At 39.3% G+C, this 19,723-nt stretch overlaps 1 protein-coding gene and 1 long non-coding RNA gene across 6 annotated transcripts in view; one reads left to right on the top strand and one right to left on the bottom strand.

The window, feature by feature from the left end:
• The window catches only part of NEDD4L (NEDD4 like E3 ubiquitin protein ligase), a 342,440-nt gene that overhangs the window by 25,205 nt on the left and 297,512 nt on the right, over nucleotides 1–19,723 (bottom strand). For all 5 annotated transcript variants that reach the window (XM_045021773.1, XM_045021771.1, XM_045021772.1 and 2 more), the window contains 5 exons: nucleotides 18,106–18,183; nucleotides 16,214–16,268; nucleotides 11,854–11,912; nucleotides 4,191–4,256; nucleotides 2,737–2,966 (listed from right to left, as the gene is read on the bottom strand). In XM_045021773.1, the coding sequence (XP_044877708.1) occupies nucleotides 2,737–2,966; nucleotides 4,191–4,256; nucleotides 11,854–11,912; nucleotides 16,214–16,268; nucleotides 18,106–18,183 (488 nt within the window). The remainder of the gene's footprint in view (nucleotides 1–2,736; nucleotides 2,967–4,190; nucleotides 4,257–11,853; nucleotides 11,913–16,213; nucleotides 16,269–18,105; nucleotides 18,184–19,723) is intronic.
• The window catches only part of LOC123373036, a 98,027-nt gene that overhangs the window by 61,005 nt on the left and 17,299 nt on the right, over nucleotides 1–19,723 (top strand). The gene's annotated exons all lie outside the window — the stretch shown is intronic.

Genomic DNA, 19,723 nt, shown 5'->3' with positions numbered 1-19,723 from the left:
AGCACAAGGATTGCTGCTGCAGTAATTTTACCATTCCTGTTGCTAAACCTAACAGCCGATACTATTCTTATTCATATAAATGTCTAATTGTTTAAAAAAAACTTAACAGAGATGGGCCATTGCTCACCACAGCAAGCTCTAGAATGAAGGGGCATATTCTTTCACCCAGTTTGTATGCTGGGGGAGAAGAAGGGCACAAGGACAAACAAGAGGAGAGCTGTAAAATGATGACGCATGAACAGAAAATAATAGATTGCTACAATAAACCCAATGATCACGTGACCTTTGCATTTGGCTGTTCACAATGTGATTCCTGAACTCTCTGGCTGACAAAAGTAAAAAATATTACACCCGATCCTTGGGGAAGACAGGGTGAAAGCCTGGCTCTATTGAAGTTAATGGCAAAAGTCCCATTGACTTCAACAGAAGCACTTTCACCCAGAGAGCATTTAATATGACTATCTCTAGGCATGTCCTCTTGAACAGCACTGAGGGTATGTCTACTCCGCAATGTAAGCCCATGCTTAAGCCTGGGCTCAAGCCTAACCCCCTTTGTGTCTACACTACTATTACGCTAACCCAGGGTGTGAACCCAGGGTCCCAGGACCCTGGGTCTGAGCTCTATTGCTTTGCAGTGTAGATGCAGCCCCGCTTGACTTGGGTCCCAGCAGTCAGCTGGAAGTATCTCAATTCCATGAGACAATTTCATTAGTCCTCTCTTTCTGAATAAAACTGAAATCCACACTATTGAAAACAGACGCCAACCCCCTTTGCAAACGACACCAGCTCTTCTGATCACCGATCTGCAAGCATTATCAGAGAGCCTCCCGGTTTTGCAAATCGATCAAGCCTTTTGCAAAGCAAGCTGCTTCCGGCATGTTGAGCAGTAAAGATTTCCCACAATGCACCACAGTTCTAGGGCTATAGCAGCCACAGTTGGGGGGAAGGGGGGGAAGAAGAGTAGGGACTCTGGGATATGGTTACTTTGACTCAGGTCAGTGCACTGCAGTGTGGATCTCATAGCCCTAGGTTCAAGCACGGGTGAGAAAAGTCTTAACATAGGGTTAAAATACAAGGTAGATGTTCAAGCCCAGGGTTCCGTAACATGGGTCAACTGATTCGAGTCCCGCTAACTCTGGGCTTACACTGGAGTGTAGACATATCCTGACTGGCTCGGAAAAGAGCCTTGCATAGTTCCCCTGCATCCAAGGCAAAGTTGCTGTGAGGAGAAACCTTAAAAAAACAAACAAACAAAAAACAAGCGACAGGAGAGGGAAATTTAAAAGAAGGTAGAAATACAAGAGATCCTCAGGGGTGCAAGGTCAGTCTCTGTCTCCCCCGCCCAACCCCAGCACCTGAGGCATAGTCAGCATTCCGCCTCTGAACAATACAGATTCTAATGATTAAGCCTGGAGTACTTGCCAAATTTGCTAATATGACAATAGATTTATTAAAAAACCCACAAAACCATGGACAGATGCTATCTAGTGTATATTCTTCAGCCTGAATATATCTTGCAAGAGTTAAACAGTAATGTGATCCAAAGAGCAATGGGGGACTGAATAATTACAGGGTAAGTGATACTTTAGAAATATGAGTATTTCCCAGCATGAATCCTAAATTCGTTTTATTACCACAATGTTGGGGGGGGGGGGGGATAAGCTCCCTGGCAGCATAGATTAAAAATGTCACCTGTAATGATTTCTTATTCCTGTTTTTAATGACAATTCTCACTTCAGTGGGATTTCTTGTTACTTATTTTTCTGCCAAATTGAATCTACAACTTAAATAGTTTTAGTTTAAAATATTCATGCATTGTTGCATATAGCCAATGAATGAAAAGGACCTTTTCAAAGGCAAAAACGTTTCTGCAGCAAAATTCAGTAAAGCACAAACACTTTGAACTAGTCATATTTTACAACCTTGTGCTTCTGTATACATAAAAATAGAAGGTTACTTTGCAAGTTGTGCAATTGTTTAAAAAGAAAAGAGAAGCTGATGCACAGAAAAAGGACTTTCTTGTTTATACAGTTTATCTCCTTTACAGCCTACTCAACACTTCTATTGGAAAAAAGTAGTGAACTTGATACTGACACCAAACACAGAAAGCACTGCCTGCAAAAAACAAATCAATCTTTAACCACTGTATTAGTAGTTACATAACATTACATTACACAAAGGCAATTTGAGCACAAGGGACAGCTTCTCATTTGCACTGCTCTGGCAACAAACGAGCCTTACGATGAGTGTAAATGTAATTCACTCCCACTTTAAGGCCCATTTATAGTGCCAGAGTTGTGTAAAGGGTCGTTAGTGCAAACGAGAAGCTGGTCCATGAGAGCTGAATTTCAACTCAAACCCCAGAACTTTAAACCTGCAACAACCATGCACCATATTGGCAGTGGCATAAAAAGAGCCCCTTCTCTTGCCCCATTCCTTTCACTACTGCTAGTCGCACAAATGCATACAGTACACTGCCTTGCAAAACAATGTGGAATATTTGCAAAACAATGAAAGTTGCTAAATAGATCATAGCAGCAGTTTCATTCAGAAGGTTTCCTGAACATGGAATAAGTAACAAACCACATTATAGAGAGACATTTTACACTGGTCTTGGTTAAAGAACTTAAAAGTACAGTCTGCAGGAAAATCTAAGGGCTCCACTACATAACTTTTTTTTCCATCCAAATACTAATCTGGATCACTTACAATGGAAACATTTTAATGGACACTTACGTTGCTGAATATTCAAAGAGACCATAATAAGGATTAAACATCTCCTTAGACAACAGGAAGAACCATTCTCTAGCCACGCCTCCATAATCAAGTCCTTTTTCTGACTCAAATTCAATCCAGAGTCTGGCTTTTAGTACATCTGACCTCTTCACAGACATGATTCTTCTATAGGATTCCTCAAAAATATTGTTTCTGTGTAGTTTCATCTCAAATCTGTTTGGTATATCAGCCTACATGAAAGAAGAAAAGTCGGTCTGAATACATAGCCTACACGCCATTGCTGGCAGTATTAAGATGACAGCATAGAGCAATGAGTAACCCAGCTAAGTAATCCAAGGTTTCTCCAGCACCCTGTTTTCCAGAGCTTCCTCCCCCTACAAGATGTTAGCCTGCTATTGTGTCTAGAAATTTTCAACTACCTTCAGGTATAAGTCTCGGCCAGCTCCATTGTAATAGCTCAAAGGTTTCCATCCTATTCTGCATATTAAGGAAAATTAGTCAATAGAAGAAGAAAAATAGCAAAAAAGCAAAGGAGAAGTAAGAATGTGTGTGGAATAAGCAGAATGAAAATAAGATGGGATGAACAGACAAGTGACAGGCGAGAACCACAAAAATGTCTAGTTTTCCTGCTAAGATGAGTTTGAAGCAAACATTTTTACTGCCAATTACATTGTTTAATGCAGCAGAAAGCCAATTGCTATTTGGTGCCTGTGAAGTGCTGCCTTTTAATACAGTGAAAGCAGCAGCCCTCACAGATTTGGATGCAAAGGTAAGGAGATATCAATATATAGTAAAAGAATGCCTAAGGGCCCCCTGTAATCTGTTTGGTTATGGCTACCAAAACTTTAAAGTCCTTATTGAGCCAATCAATACCACAGGCAAGTTAGCATTGAGCGCTCATCTCTTATTTCCATTAAGTGATTTTTAGTGCTGGTGAAAGATGTTGAATGACTGAAGTCCTCTTTGTTCACAGACCCAATATACCAGAAGTGGCAACAGCACCAACTTCCCCACTGCTCTGCCAATTTCCTGTGACCATGTTCTTGGACAGACTGCTCTGAGGTGCGAGGGCAGTCTCAGTCCTTATGCCCATTCAAGTCTTGGATTTTCATCTGAGCATGTCCTCATACACGCCAATTAGTGTAAACTCTGAGGTGATATTAAGTTGTTGCTGCTTCTTTCTTGCCTCATTGCTTTAATTGTCCATTTTTAAATGAAAACTTGAGCCTCAAGGGCTGCATATCAGTTTTGGTTGAGACTGAAAGCGGTTTTGATCCATACAGAAAAGCTTCAGTCAATTTGTTCATATTCAGCTAGCTGTGGTAAGACGAGCAGGGAAAACTGGTGAATGTACAGTAATAGAGTGCAGCACTGCTTATCTATTCTTGGGCAGTCAATTGTTGTTTTCCTACCCTAAGGCAATCGGCTCCAACACAGGACAGACAATTACTCACTGGTTTCTTTAACTTCTTCCTGAAGTAATCGTATTTCTGTTTGAACTCTCTGGAATAGGGAACAGCCTGAAAGAGAGAAAATTATAAATACATCATGCAATCCGACATACTGTAACCCCTAAAATGTTAATTAAAAATACCCAGCAGTTTAAAAACATGCTTTCTTAGTCAATTGTGATTTGCTCTAAATATATATATTGCAAATAACCCTTGCACCAACACAACAACTTTCAACTGAGGACCCGAAAACACTTTAGGAGTATTAAAACTTAACCCCCTCCTCAGGAGGTATTATCCCCATATTACAGATAGGTAATTTGAGACCCAGTATTTCACAGCACCATTTCATTTGATCTCAATCTTCTGCTCTAACCACTACACAATCCTCTTTTTTTCTGGTACTAGCAACAGAAAGGGTGAAAGAACACCCGAAAAATGGTAAGAAAAGAAAAATCAGGACTGATTCTCAGGGCTCACGTGTCATACTAGGAAGGCACAGGTGTCCTCATAAGGTCTTTTACATTATTTTAAATTATTTGTCATAGCACCTAGAAGCCCCAACCGAGATTGAGGAACTGAGGTGTACAAACAGTACAGGACAGCAGATTGCAAGCTCTTCAATGCAGGGAAATTCCTGATCCAAGCCCACTGATGTTAAGGAGTGTCTTAGTAAAGACTTCAACAGACTTTGACAGGAAGTATTCTTATCTCCCTTTTACAGAATGTAAACTGAAGTTAAATACTGTTTATAAGGAGGGGGGGAAGCGAAACCCCTTAAAACGGCCCTGAGAGCACATCATTATGTGCTGACAAAACTGATATTTGTGATGGGTGCTCTTTGTGCTCCAACTAGTGCAGAATGGAGAGTGGCGCAATTAATGTAGATGAGGCTTTTTGTCCATATAGGCAGAGGCATGATATCAGCATGGAAAGTTCCCAAAATGATAGACTAGATTGGTCAGAACTCATTACTAGCACAGGTCTTTGAAAGATACGTACTTTTGTAAGGTAACTTTTTGCAACTTCAAAGGCTAGAAGGAAAGAAGAATGGTAGGAAATGGGAATCGAGAAAAATACAGTTTGGGTATTGAAATCCATCAGTTTTGGATATTCCCAGGCCTGAAATTCTCTTAATAGCCCTATATGTAAGAACTAAACTTTTGGATTGTATGTGCGCCAATAAGAATGATAATAAAATTTAAAATGACTAATAATGTTAATAATACAAATAATGTGCACTTGTATAACTCCTTTATTCCAGGTTTTTAAAAGCATTTTATAAATTAAATTAGCTCACAACACCCTCAGAGGGAATTAAGTGACACTGTATAATATCTAGGGTTCACGTGAATCAACACTAGAGCGCAGACACCTCTGGAGAAGAACGCATTTTCTGTGTGACGGTCCACAGCAACACCACGAAATAATTTTAGAACAGAAATGAAAAACTAAAAATATAAGATGGAATTTAGGTTAGAAGAAAATAATTAGAGTTGGAATCTGACAGCACCTTTATGGGAAATGACTTAAGATCTTTGAGAATAAATTTATTTATTTGAGTTTATAAATGTTTAAACAAGTCCCCTCTTGAGATTCTAGGAATTTTTCTACAGAAAATGACAAAGCCAAATGAAATCAAGTAGAAGCTAACTCCACAGCAGACAGTCATGACCTCTTTGACACAGCTCAGTAAAAAAAGCATTAGCTCCACAGTGCAGTCTTTCTCCACTCTCCGACCATACCAGGAGGCAATAGATCCCTTAGGGGAGGAGCTATTAATGGAGATTATTTATGTCCTAGTAAGAAGGAGAGGATGGAAGATGATAAAATAGGGGTAGGATCTGATAAGAAACAGTCAAAAAAAAAAAAGAAAAAAAAAAGAGTCCCATTCAATTACATACGTAATGGCAAACAGCTAAAAAGTGACAAGTTTTCAAAAGTGCTTATATAGAAATGCTAGAAGTCTAAATAATAAGATGGGTGAACTAGAGTGCCCCATGTTAAATGAGGATATTGATATAACAGGCATCACAGAAACTTGGTGGAATGAGGATAATCAGTGGGACACAGTAATACCAGGGTACAAAATAGATCGGAAGGACAGAACAGGTCGTGCTGGTGGGGGAGTGGCACTATATGTGAAAGAAAGCATAGACTCAAATGAAGTAAAAATCTTAAATGAACCTAAGTGTACCATAGAATCTCTATGGATAGTAATTTTATGCTCTAATAATAAGAATATAGCAGTAGGGATATATTACCGACCACCTGACCAGGATGGTGATAGTGACTGTGAAATGCTCAGGGAGATTAGCGAGGCTGTAAAAATAAAAAACCCTCAATAATAATAGGGGATTTCAGCTATCCCCATATTGACTGGGTACATGTCACCTCAGGATGGTATGCAGAGATAAAGCTTCTTGACACCTTAAATGACTGCTTCTTGGAGCAGCTAGTCCTGGAACCCACAAGAGGAGAGGCAAATTCTTTATTCCAAGGTATGAATATAGCTGGACCACTTGGTAATAGTGACCATAATATAATGAAATTTAACATCCCTGTGGTGGGGAAAACACCATAGCAGCCCAGCACTGCAGCATTTAATTTCAGAAAGGGGAACTACACAAAAACGAGAAAGTTAGTTAAACAGAAATTAAAAGGTAAAGTGCAAAAGTGAAACCCCTGCAAACTGCCTGGAAACTTTTGAAAGATACCATAATAGAGGCTCAACTTAAATGTATGCCCCAAATTTAAAAACATAGTAATAGAACCAAAAAAATGCCACCGTGGCTAAACAACAAAGTAAAAGAACCAGTGAGAGACAAAAACAGCAAAGAGTCCTGTGACATCTTATAGACTAACAGACGTATTAGAGCATGAGAGACAAAAAGGCATCCTTTAAAAAGTGGAAGTTAAATCCTGGTGAGAAAAATGGAAAGGAGCACAAACTCTGGCAAATGAAGTGTAAACATATAATTAGGAAGGCCAAAAAGAATGTGAAGAATAGCTAGCCAAAGACTCAAAAAGTAATAGCAATTTTTTTTTTTAAAGTACATCAGAAGCAGGAAACCTGCTAATAATCAGTGGGGCCACTGGACGATTGAGATGCTAAAGGAGCACTCAAGAATGATAAGGCCATTGCTGAGAAACTAAATTAATTCTTTGCATCAATCTTCATGGCTGAGGATGTGAGGGAAATTCCCCATCAGGGAGGAGGGATAGCTCAGTGGTTTGAGCATTGGCCTGCTAAACCCAGGATTTGTGAGTTCAATCCTTGAGGGGACCATTTGGGGAACTGGGGTAAAAATTTGGGTATTGGTCCTGCTTTGAGCAGGGGGTTAGACTAAATGACCTCCTGAGGTCCCTTCCAACCCTAATATTCTATGAATCCTGAAGGGGAATATGATAGAGGTGTAGAAAATCATGACTGGTGTGGAGAAAGTAAATAAGAAAGTGTTATTTACTTCTTCTCTAAACATAACAGCTAGGGGTCACCAAATGAAATTAATGGGCAGCAGATTTAAAAACAAAAAAAAAAAGAAGTATTTTTTCCACACAACACAGTCAACCTGTGGAACTTCTTGCCAGAGGATGTTGGGAAGGCCAAGACACTAACAGGATTAAAAAAAGAACTAGATAAGTTCCTGGAGGATACGTCCATCATTGACTAAGAGCTGGAATGGGAAGGGATGTTGTTCCTAGCCTCTATTTGCGAGAAGCTGGGAATGGGAAACAGGGGAGGGATCACTTGATATTACCTGTTCTGTTCATTTCCTCTGGGGCACCTGGCTTTGGCCACTGTCGGAAGACAGTATGCTGGGCTAAATGGACCTTTAGTTTGACCCAGTATGGCCGTTCTTATGTTACTAACTCAAAAGCGTGCCCTATACTGAATTACCATCAACATGCATAACACTGAGGTGGGTCTGGAAAGTCTCCCATTCAAGAACTTAATAGAATTGGAGATATACCAATCTCCTAGAACTGGAAGGGACCTTGAAAGGTCATCAAGTCCAGCCCCCTGCCTTCACTAGCAGGACCAATTTTTGCCCCACATCCCTAAGTGGCCCCCTCAAGGATTGAACTCACAATCCTGGGTTTAGCAGGCCAATGCTCAAACCACTGAGCTATCCCTCCCACCTAAACTTACCCAGCTAGACTCTGCTTAGCTTATACACTTGAAGGAAACACAGCACAAACTGGCATGGGTGCAAAAATGTAAGAGAAATTCTTTAAAGCCAACCCTTTTAACTAGCGGCACCAGACCCGAAAGCTTTCATTTCTATCAGCCTTAAGACGGGTACAGCCAGAAGACATCAAACAAAGCTCTTCCTCACCATCCTTACGGCTGTAAAACCTCAAATAGAAAAGTCATGTACAGAAAACCTTGAATTAAAAAAAAAGAATAGGCTGCAGTAATGGTAGTGAAGCAGCTGCAATCTGCTCCATGCCAATCAACTCCTTAGCTCACCATTCTCCCTCATATTCCATGCACAAAGGAAATTTACTTGGGGTTGGGAGCAGGGGGGGGAGAGAGAGAGAGAGAAGGGGGCACTTGGCCTTGATCGATCATAATAAAAAGCAAAAAATCATTTCCTGTCACCTCATTACTTTCCTCTGCCCTGCTGCTTCCACAGGACAAAAGAGCAGATCTATCAAAGCAGTGAGTGCAAATGAGCAGCAACTCTAAACATCTGAAGTATATTTCCACTAGGGCAAAAGAATAGTTCTGAACTCCAAAATGTTGTGAGAGCTGCATATTCTTCAGCCATTCCCAGCTGCATCACAAATGTCAGTTCAGGACATGCGTCTGGGGGAGAAGAAGGTTTCACATTGTCTTGAAGTGGGTTTCTAATTGGCTGGATGTGGGTGTAAACTGGGAGGTTGAAATATGCCTGTTAGGCTGTCTTCCTTGTGGAAGATGAGATGTGAAAAGTTGAAAAAAGCATTATCCCCTGATGAGCATAAGAATGTGACTATTACAGGAGTGAAGGAATCTTTTGGCATGCTTATTGTCTAAATACCTTACTCACACAATGCAATATCACTTTAGGGAATATATGTACTTTATATGTTTGTAATAGTGCCCAGATACTCTGATTATGCCACCGGTACTAAGACAGTCATCACTTTTCCATAATGACTAGATATAGCTCTTTTTTTTGGTTAGCAATACATCTAATTAAATTAACACTAACTTCGCAGCTCCAGAATTTTCTGTCAACAATTATCACCCCGATAAGTGATGAATGTGAAGAGCTCCTCTACCCTCCTGCCCCACCTCCTTCACCACCGCATGCTCAGGAACTCAGCACAATATAGTGCTTCCACAGCAATCCAAGTCCCTAAGAACCCAAGGACTGAAAACCCCGATTAGACACGAGTCCTCAGCATCGCACAAGGTTGCTAGGCTCACATAAGCATTAGACTAAAAAACTCCAACATCCTAGTCTCAGAGTGTCTTGCAGGATCCTTAGAATTGAACGACTTTATGTGAAAGACATTCTTGGTGACCACGCATATGGCATTTGAAAAAGATCGGCCTATTGAGTGCATTAGGGGCCATTTCACATCAGTGATTAGTTGGAGTTTTTCTAATGCAGTAATAAAATTGCAACTGTCAGTATGCTCAGCCGGTAAGTTAAAAGTAGACACTATCTGCTTTTCAATATACTGTCTGGTTACTGTTAAGGGCTAAATGATGTAGACTTAGCAACATCAGATAGGTACCAACAGCAAATGGACCAACCATTTAAGAAATACCATTAATCGGCCTTTTTTTTTTAAACAGAGAAAAAACAAGATGGCCAAGGGATATTATGATGCCAGGGCTCGATTCTGTGCCACTGAAGTCAAAGTTTTGCATTGAATTTCAACGACACAGGATTTTTGAGAAAAATACATAATTACCTACAACCCCTGGGGTGAGTAGGAGGGAAAGGAAGAGTGAACAATGAGAGAGGGTAACTTGGCAAGGGAACAGACTGTATACAAACTTTGTTTCTAACGCAATTCTTGTTCTTAACCTGATGCTCAACCAGTATAAATTGGCATAACTCCATTTTAGCCCAAGCTACACCTGCCAGCGATCTGGCCATGCATCTTGCTTCTTTTATTTTACTTTTTCAATTGTCTTCTGTTTACTTTGATAGATGTTGAGGACCCAGAGCAGGAGTAGATGAACCAGAGGAGAAAGTTCTGGAAAACTATCTGAAACATGTCTGAGGAAGGGTTAGGAGAGTGAGTTAGCCTGACACACAAGAGAGAGAGGATGTTCAAGGCATAGGGAATGGCATGAAAAACAGGCATTGAGTCACAACTGGGAAGTGAGAGCATAAAGTGTAGAAGACCAGACCTGCGGTGCAGACAGAGGCATTACTGTGCAGAAGTTTGAAATTGGATATGCAATTTCAGCTTGATGGAGGAAGGGTTAGGAAGCCAAAGAAGAGTTGCTGAGAGAATGGAGGATTGTTATGTTCTAACACATAGTAAAGGAAGAGGTAAGGAATGGTGTCCCTAGCCTCTGTTTGTCAGAGGATGGAGATGGATGGCAGGAGAGTGATCACTTGATCATTGCCTGTTAGGTTCACTCCCTCTGGGGCACCTGGCATTGGCCACTGTCGGTAGACAGATACTGGGCTAGATGGACCTTTGGTCTGACCCAGTACGGCCGTTCTTATGTTCTTATGAAGGATTTTAATATAGGAAAGATGGGTGATGAAAGAGTGAGGGTGGCCAGAGGAGGAGTCCTCACTGCATGCGGACAAAATATATCCAGATTTACATTTTTACTGCCTTTTTCTTGGATGCCAAGAGCAAGTAAGTAGCATCTCTTATGCTGTATTAAATTGGATATGGCCTCTGCACGATTTCTATCCTGGAGTCTCGTTACCACAACGTCCATTTCCTACAGTGAAAAATCTGCCTTGGAAAAGTACTTTTTCTACCTAGGGATGATCTTGGTAATGAATATCCTTTAGAGACTAACTCCATGGTTTCAATTTGGTGGAGATGGTTTCTTGTTGTAGCTGCAGGAGAATGGAAACAGTGACAAATGAAGGGGTTTTAACAAGTCAAAGCTGCAAGTGTCCATCTGTTAGCCATGCAGTATCTGAACAGACGGGATTTTCATAAGAGGAAATAATGCAGCAAGTAATACACTCTGATCAGATATCTAAGATAAATCAGAGTCAAGATTATGGAGTAGTCAGGGATTTATTGGAGGATCCACAGATCAAATATTTTTCCTAGGTACTTACAGGATGAAATTGCATTATATGATAATTGGTGGAAGAAAGGAAGGAAATTAGAGGGCTGGCAAGCTTCCAAATCTGGCCAGTTGACATGGGGAGGTCTCAGAAGACACAGAAATTGCCTCTATCTATACCATACCTTGTCTGGTCCTGGAATGGTGGGTGGGACTGGAGTGCAGTGTGCTCTGTCAATCCCCAGCTGGTGTCCTGTTGCTTGGGACTGCTGCCAGCAAGTTAGAGCAACCATGGGGCTGTTCTAACTTGTGCTGCAGCAGCACAGACTGACCTAGAAAATCAGCTACATGACAGTCCCTCCTGCCCTGCATCAACTGGATCTTGGCACAGGAGAGAGTTTGAGCCACAGCATTTAATGTGTGGCATTCAAAACCATTAGCATACACAGTACTTACTGGACCAGTAATAGCAGGGTTCTGCAATCTGGGGTCTTCCCACTGAGTAATTTTACTATCTGCAAGTTAACAAAAGATATCATACCATTAGTTCTCTTCTACCACCCTGTAAAATCATCCTTTAAAAAAATTTCACTTGCACCCACCTCCCTGCAATATCCATAACTTAGTACTTCAAGGTTAGGAAAAAACTGCGTACACCCCATCCATTAAAACCCCATCACACTGTTTAGTTGGGAACACTCATTCAAAAGTGCAAAACTACCGTATAATCCAGTATATTCACACTGCTTTTGTTAAAGATCTATAGTGTCAATATTTAAATTATAAACCCCTTTTCTTCAGGGATTTATAACTTGAGCTTGAAATGCACTTAACTCAGATTAGGCAAACAAAGGTCTTGAGCCCAAAAGGTAAAGCAAAGAACCCCTTCAAATGCCAGATTAAGTTTACTAAATTCAAACTTTTTGTGTGCTCTTGTGCAACTTTAAAACTATTTCCAATTAAAATGAAAGAAATTGACAAGAGCTCACACCATGATACGATCAAATTATTTTTTATAAATTTAGAATAACTAAGAAACAACAATTTTAAAACAGGACCTGAAATAGAACTGGGAAGAAATTCCCTCCATTCCAGAAAGACTCAGAGACCCTAGCTACTGATTTTACAAACAGGTTAAGAGTGCACATTTTTGCCTTCCCTTATGAAGTTATGGCACAAGGGAAGCATATTCAATTTTGACCAAAATGGCTCTTGCCAATGATACAATAGCAACACAATGTGTTTTCATTTGCAGATTTTTAGAGCACTGGTAGGGTAATGGTTATACGGTATTATAGTGATATTTTCCCTGTCTCCACACAGCATATTCCTGATAAAAATCTAAACACAGTAGAACCACAATGGAACGATGGTATCACAACAGTAAGACAATGCTCCAAAAACCAAGTAGGTACCATCTGCAATGGCAAAGTCTAAGTCATCAATTTTCTGCCCTAGCAGTGGAATAACAATCCTTGTATTATGTGTACTGCTATGCTTTACAATTTGTTTAGTAACAACGTGATCAAGTCGTCCCCCTCACATTTTTTTAAGTCCTCAAATTGCTTGCCTGAAAGATCTGTTGGTTTTTAATATCAATTTAATTTTAAAATGGCCAAAAAATAGATTGGATTGTGAAAGCTGAAGTTTAAAGTAACGTTTCTCAAGAACGCGTTGAGAGAATAAAAAAAAAAGGTTAAAACTGGAAATTTTCTTATTTGTTAATAATTAATATTAAAATGCTGTTTTTGTATTTCTTTTTATGCATCTTAAGTGTATTTAATGCTTGTGGAAGGCACTGGAGACCAATGTCTTCCACACAGCCTGGGCAGATATAGCGAGTGTAGGTGGACAGAGACTACTAAGTCATTGCACGCAAGCTACCGAACAGCTTTCAGACGGAAAATGACATTTGGTCATAATACTGACCCAGCTGAACTTGAACCAGTCTTAGGGAAAGAAAAGCTCTGTATCTTATGACCAGTGCACTCCCCCTTTGAGGGCTTGGGAATTAAAATATTTATGTATCATCATTATTAAAAGGAATGTTTTAAAATTAATAATCACTTCTGAAATTTGAAATTTCTGTTTTATTTTTTTAATCTACTATTTCCACAAGTGACATCCAGGATTACTACAACTGAAAGTCTATTTTTCTTTATTAGTTTATGCTGTGCATTTGATAGCACTCAGTCTTGTTGTTCCCCAAGAGGCAGTTTCTCTGTTGTTTGCACAAGCCTTTTGTACCCTAATAGGGGAGAGAAAAACATTAACAAAATAGGACTATAGAGCTGGAGAATCACAAAAATTGTGGGGGAACCAGGGCACGAACAGTAGCTGAATCTATTAACCCTTTAATAACGTTGGCTGGATTTCAAGTTGATGGTGTACCATTACTTTAAATAATCACAATCTTTTACACAGAAATGTTTTAGCACGATTTGGTACTTGTAGCAGGGCGGCTACTTACTGATCTGTCTCTCGGGGCCAGATATCCCTTTGCAGCAGCCTCACTCTCTTTTCCTTCAGAGAGATAGCTCCTGACTGGCTGAAAGAGAGGGGAACCTTGTCCCACCCTAGAGGGATCCCAGGCTCTGAAAGGGTCAGTTCTGGGTTTTCCACCCATCCAACTTCCAATTCCTCAGGAGCACTTCCTTTCCTCCACTACCAGGCCATTTCCTGGGCCTTTGTTCATTCCAACTCCCTGAATGGGGTCTTCTGGTCCCCTCTTCTCTTAGAAGGCTAGGGTTGCCAACCCTCCAGGATTGGCCCAGAGTCTCCAGGAATCAGCATTGATCTCCCAGTGACCACTGAAAGCAGTCCAGGAGATTTTAAGAGGGTATTTTAAGAAAATGACATCCCATCATGTTGGGGGGGAAAATAGCTTCAGTCAGAGTTGGCAACCCTATAAAAGGCCAGTATACCCAGTTATAGTTCTTTAATAACTAGCCACTTTAACTGACAAAGGACTGCGAATACAGGAGATGCTGATGGTCAGCTGAGTGGCTAGTTAATGGGGTACATTGTACATACTGTTTCAGAAACTTGTAATTGGGACTTATAAATGTATTATTTTATTAATATATATGAAACAGGATTACCATATCCTTACATTACTGCAATTGTATATTGCATGAATATCATGTCATTATATTCCTTAGGAATATTGTGAAGACAGACACTACTATTAATATTGGGCAAGCCAAGTCACTGAACATTCTGCATTGTCTTTTGCTTAATATTGAGCATGAGGTTATTGCAAAGAAACTCGAACAAGTCCATTGTGATACCACTGATTTCACCCCTGCTGCTGGTCCACTGGTTACCACAGTGATGTAACAATGTGAGAACAAGGGTGTTTTCTGGAAACAAGTATCATCAGGAAAAAATTGCTTTTTGCAGTTTGCCATCCGCAAAGCCAAAAAAGCCCTGCATCTCAGGAGAGGGAATTGAGGAAGACATTTCAAATTTAAAAAAATGTAAAATGTGTAACAATTGCTAAAAACTCACTGGAAATCTGACTAATGTATACATTCAAATTTTCCTCTCTATTTAGAGACAAACGTATGCTCAAATAACTGTAAGGTTATGGCTAATTAAACTATTGAAAGACAGGGAATTACAGCAAGTGTAAATGTGACACTGTCTTATGACACTGTCTTAAATCAAGCTCTTTTCTTTTCTTGGACCCCTTGATAACAGGAGTTCAGGATAAATTGCTAATCTTAACTCTAAGTTTCCAGATATTTGTTGGCTAATTAAAATAATTAGTCAAAGTGCAAAGAGCACTAAGAATTCCATAGTAATATTTGGAACAGGTTAATCTTGTTCTCTGCAAAGAATGTATCAGTTCAATTCCTTATTTAAAAGAAGGGTACCTCTTAAAAGCTAAGCATGCAATTTAAAAAAAATCACAATCTGCTTTACAGACTTTTTTTTTAAAAACAGAGAATAAGCATAGCAGTTAATACTACTGACACTAAAATAAAGTAAAAACCATAATACTGTCAAACCGGTAGAATGGTTTAAGATTTTAATTTTTACAGGTTTTGTGCAGCTATCCTCCCCACTTCCAATTTTTCTAAGGATATTTCATGGTCTCTATATTTTTATGTGAGGCTTATCCCCATCAATAGGAACACCTTTCAAATAAACCCGGCTGAAAGGTAAAAAAAAATCTTCTATTAGACTGCCACTTATATTCAAACAACAAAAATCCACACACTTGTTCTGAAATGCTGTAATAAGACAAGTCTACAATGAAACATCACTTACACTGGAACTTCAATAACAGAATTGGATAGATATTAATGGGCTGGGTGCAATAAAACATGCTACAAATAGAAAATAAGGTCAGAATTGGCATTGCCACAAGACCTTTTTAAGGAAGTGGGAGGGAAAATTACTTATCAGTCTTATTTCTTCCACTGCCTACATATGGACTTGTGGATATCTCATCTTTTCTCATCTTATTTTCTATTCCTAGTGTGTATTTTAATTTATTAAATAAGTGCAAATAAGCCATGGGATCATCAACAACAACAAATAATCCAAAATATCAACAAAAACAAAGAAAACCACAAAGAAGAAATGTTAATGCTTCACAAGATCAGAGTGGGACAAAGCTTGATGAGCCAATTAAAAGCAAGCTTTTGGTGAATATACAGTACCGTATGAGGGCACTAAGTCTCTGGTATCAATGTCTCCACATATCAACACCTGGCTTCCTAAATGAAGAGTAAAATTATAAAGCTTTCACTTCAATATTTATTACCTCCCTTTGTCTACTTGCAGTAGTACCTAGGTGCCTACTTACTATGATCTATATAAAATGTTCTTCCATCCAAATGGATTCTTTCCTCCCAACCAGGCTGGAAAAAAAAAAAAGAATGTTAATTAAAATAGCATTACTGTATTAAGTGTGCACATGGCACAGAGAAATACATCATCTACGTTTATGTAAACTAGTTTTTTTTTTAAATAAGTTAGATGGCACAGAACAATCACAGAAGGCTAATATCAAAGACCAAGAAGTTAGCAAGATTCAAAGACAGATTGGATGTTTATATGGCTAACAAGAGTGCTCAGAGTTAGAACAGCAGTAAATACTAAAAAGGAGAAGATCTTCATAAGGGGCGGATTATCCCAACAGCTACTTTATACCGGGTTTCTTGAACCTCTCTTTAAATCATAATGTGCTGGCCAATGTCAGAAATAGGACCCTGGCCTAGAAGGTCCATGTGTCTAATCCAGTATGACAATCCTTATGTTCCTATCCTCCCACCATTAGAAGCAGAAGACATTTAGTACACCCAGCACCATTCAAAACCACTATCTACTCCATGTACTACCCCTAAACCTACTCCATGATGTACCTTCTACATCATCTTCAGCCTTGTCTACAACACAAAGATTAAACTATTTTAATTTCAATCTGCTTTTAAACAGGTTTAGTTAAACTGGTGTAAAAACCTATGTAAACACTCATTTTGTTTAAAAATGGCTTGTTTCAGTTTACCTTAAACCTTTTTCTGATCAACTTGCACTAAATGATATAAGCCAGGTTTATACTGATTTAAGAATGTCCAGACAGCCTTTTGCTCTGTTTAAACTGAATCAATATAAAAATCACATCTTAGTTAAACCAGTGCAACTCTGCATGTAAACAAGCCCTCTCTGGACAAAACTGCATGCCCAATTTATATGAGAAAAATGCCAATAAAGCAGCCTCCTGCACAGCTATTTTTCTTTTAAAACTGCTTTAGTCTTCTGTTGTTACCCGCTAACAAATGATTGTAAAGGTGTTAAACTGTGCCAACACTAGGTGCTAATTGGTATTTCAAGTCAAGGTAACTAACAAATTACCTAACTTGATTTAAAAAAATCTTTTTGGTAGTCAAGATAGGGCCAGTTAGACTTCTTCTCAGCAGGATTAGATGCTGAGAGTGTTGGTGGAACCAGTAGCCTGCCTACACTAATGTTTCCAGTGTTGCTAGTATCTTCCTCATAGGGTAGACAAGACCAAAACATTACTGACATCAGGCACTGAATCAGAAGCACACGAAGAAATCCAAAATTTTCAGATATTACTTTCTGCCTTTAAGAGCAAAGCTTTTCATCAAGATAGAAAGGCTCTATAATTTACTTTGATTATGAAGCAAAGCAACAGTGTACTTTGGTTACTAATATAATCCCAAGTAGCATTTGCATCACAGTGGCGGCTTTCTATGTGGAATGCAGAAGTGTCATTCAAAATCTAAATTAAACCATACTGCACGCCACCTACTCCTCCAAGAGATAACAAAATATTAAGTTAGATTTGTGAATGCCAATAAAACAACACAGGCAAAGAGATCTGCAAGCTAACTGACAGAACTAATTTAGAAATGTTCTTTGATTATAGGATGTGCCCTTCCCTAGATCCCCACTGATTCAAGCTTGTATATTGTTTTAGTTTTCATAGCAACAACTTTCAACCATCCATGTCACACAGCCAATGATAAAGACATGGAGAAAGCTTCTTCATTCCTTGAACTTTCAGCTAAGCTAATAAGTGGTTGACCACTTCAAAAATGTTATTAGCAGGCTCTGGCAAATGTATACCTGTCAGATACACAGATTCACATACAGTATATGTGGAAGCAGTATACATTCATTCTCAAAAGAGGTATTTATGCATATAGCAAAATATGTCAAATTGACACTCACAGGAAGAGGGCCCAAATCATTAGGGTTCAAAGAAGCTTTTGATCTCAAATGTACTGGAAATTTCAGCCGTGGATCTTCCTGTAACATAAATACACCACTGTAATCCATAAAAATTTAAACCACAAAGGTGTTTCTTATTTACAGTTATAATATGACCAGTTAGATCAGAGCCAGTTCACTATTAGTTTTCAGGATGCAAAACAAGTAACAATAGTTGTGCAGAAATTCTCTATTAGATATTTCTATCAGCTTATAAAAGACAGTCAAACCAAACTGCAGAGCTAGTATTCCATGTAATAAAATGAGGCATCTAATTGCTTTAAATGAACGGGCTCTCAGCTGTAGTAAGAAATATTATACATTGTGTGGTAATACTTTATGTGAAAGCTTTGTCACCATCAGTAAGTCAATATTCAATCCAATAATACTTTTATAGCGTGACAAGTTGCCATGCAAGCACTGCCAAAGTGCAAACCTTCAGGCATCTATGAGAGTTACATACAATAAATCAGACAGGGATTCATGATGTGTTTGGGATTCTACACCTTATCTCCATTTGTCATTGTTGTCCATTTTTGATTTTGTCAGGTTGCTACATAGCATGCTGGCATCTTTCCTTTCTCCTAGGGTTACACACACTGATTGATCATCTCCCTTACTGCACTAAAAATCTAGCCAGAAAGTTACCATGGGAAACTTCCTTATGAAAGCAAGTCAAAGTCCATATAATGTACATACTCATAAAAAATGGAAGAAGGTTTGGTTTTTTTTAAGAAGGCAAGAGATGGTCAGCCCTATGGCACATTCCTTTTTTAAAGTTTTGCATTTGGCCAACTCAAAACTAAGAAAACAGTGTGTGTCTCAGCTTTTACACTGTACTCATTATTATGGCATCAGAACATTTTCTGGTAGAAGGAGGTGACAATTTTGGCCTAGAGTTTTTCATATTATTTTTTAATTGGTACATATTTGCAAGTCATGTCAAAGGCCAGGTTTGGGAGTGTATTTTCTTTTCATCTCAATTTTTTTCTCATTGTAGTATTTTTTCTTTCAGTTGCTAACAGGATAATAGCGGTTAGCCTCATTTGGAGTACTGTGTCCAGTTTTGGGCCCCACACTACAAGAAGGATGTGGATAAATTGGAGAGAGTCCAGCGGAGGGCAACAAAAATGATTAGGGGGCTGGAGCACATGACTTATGAGGAGAGGCTGAGGGAACTGGGATTGTTTAGTCTGCAGAAGAGAAGAATGAGGGGGGATTTGATAGCTGCTTTCAACTACCTGAAAGGGGGTTCCAAAGAGGATGGATCTAGACTGTTCTCAGTGGTAGAAGATGACAGAACAAGGAGTAATGGTCTCAAGTTGCAGAGGGGGAGGGTTAGGTTGGATATTAGGAAAAACTTTTTCACTAGTAGGGTGGTGAAGAACTGGAATGGGTTACCTAGGGAGGTAGTGGAATCTCCTTCCTTAGAGGTTTTTAAGGTCAGGCTTGACAAAGCCCTGGCTGGGATGATTTAGTTGGGTTTGGTCCTGCTTTGAGCAGGGGGTTGGACTAGATGACCTCCTGAGGTCCCTTCCAACCCTGAGATTCTATGATTCTATGTTCAGTTCTGCATTAT

This window comes from Mauremys mutica, chromosome 6, assembly GCF_020497125.1.
Source record: "Mauremys mutica isolate MM-2020 ecotype Southern chromosome 6, ASM2049712v1, whole genome shotgun sequence".
NCBI lineage: Eukaryota > Metazoa > Chordata > Testudines > Geoemydidae > Mauremys > Mauremys mutica.
Note: the sequence above shows the minus strand (reverse complement) of the source record. Positions and strands in the feature narration are given on the sequence as shown.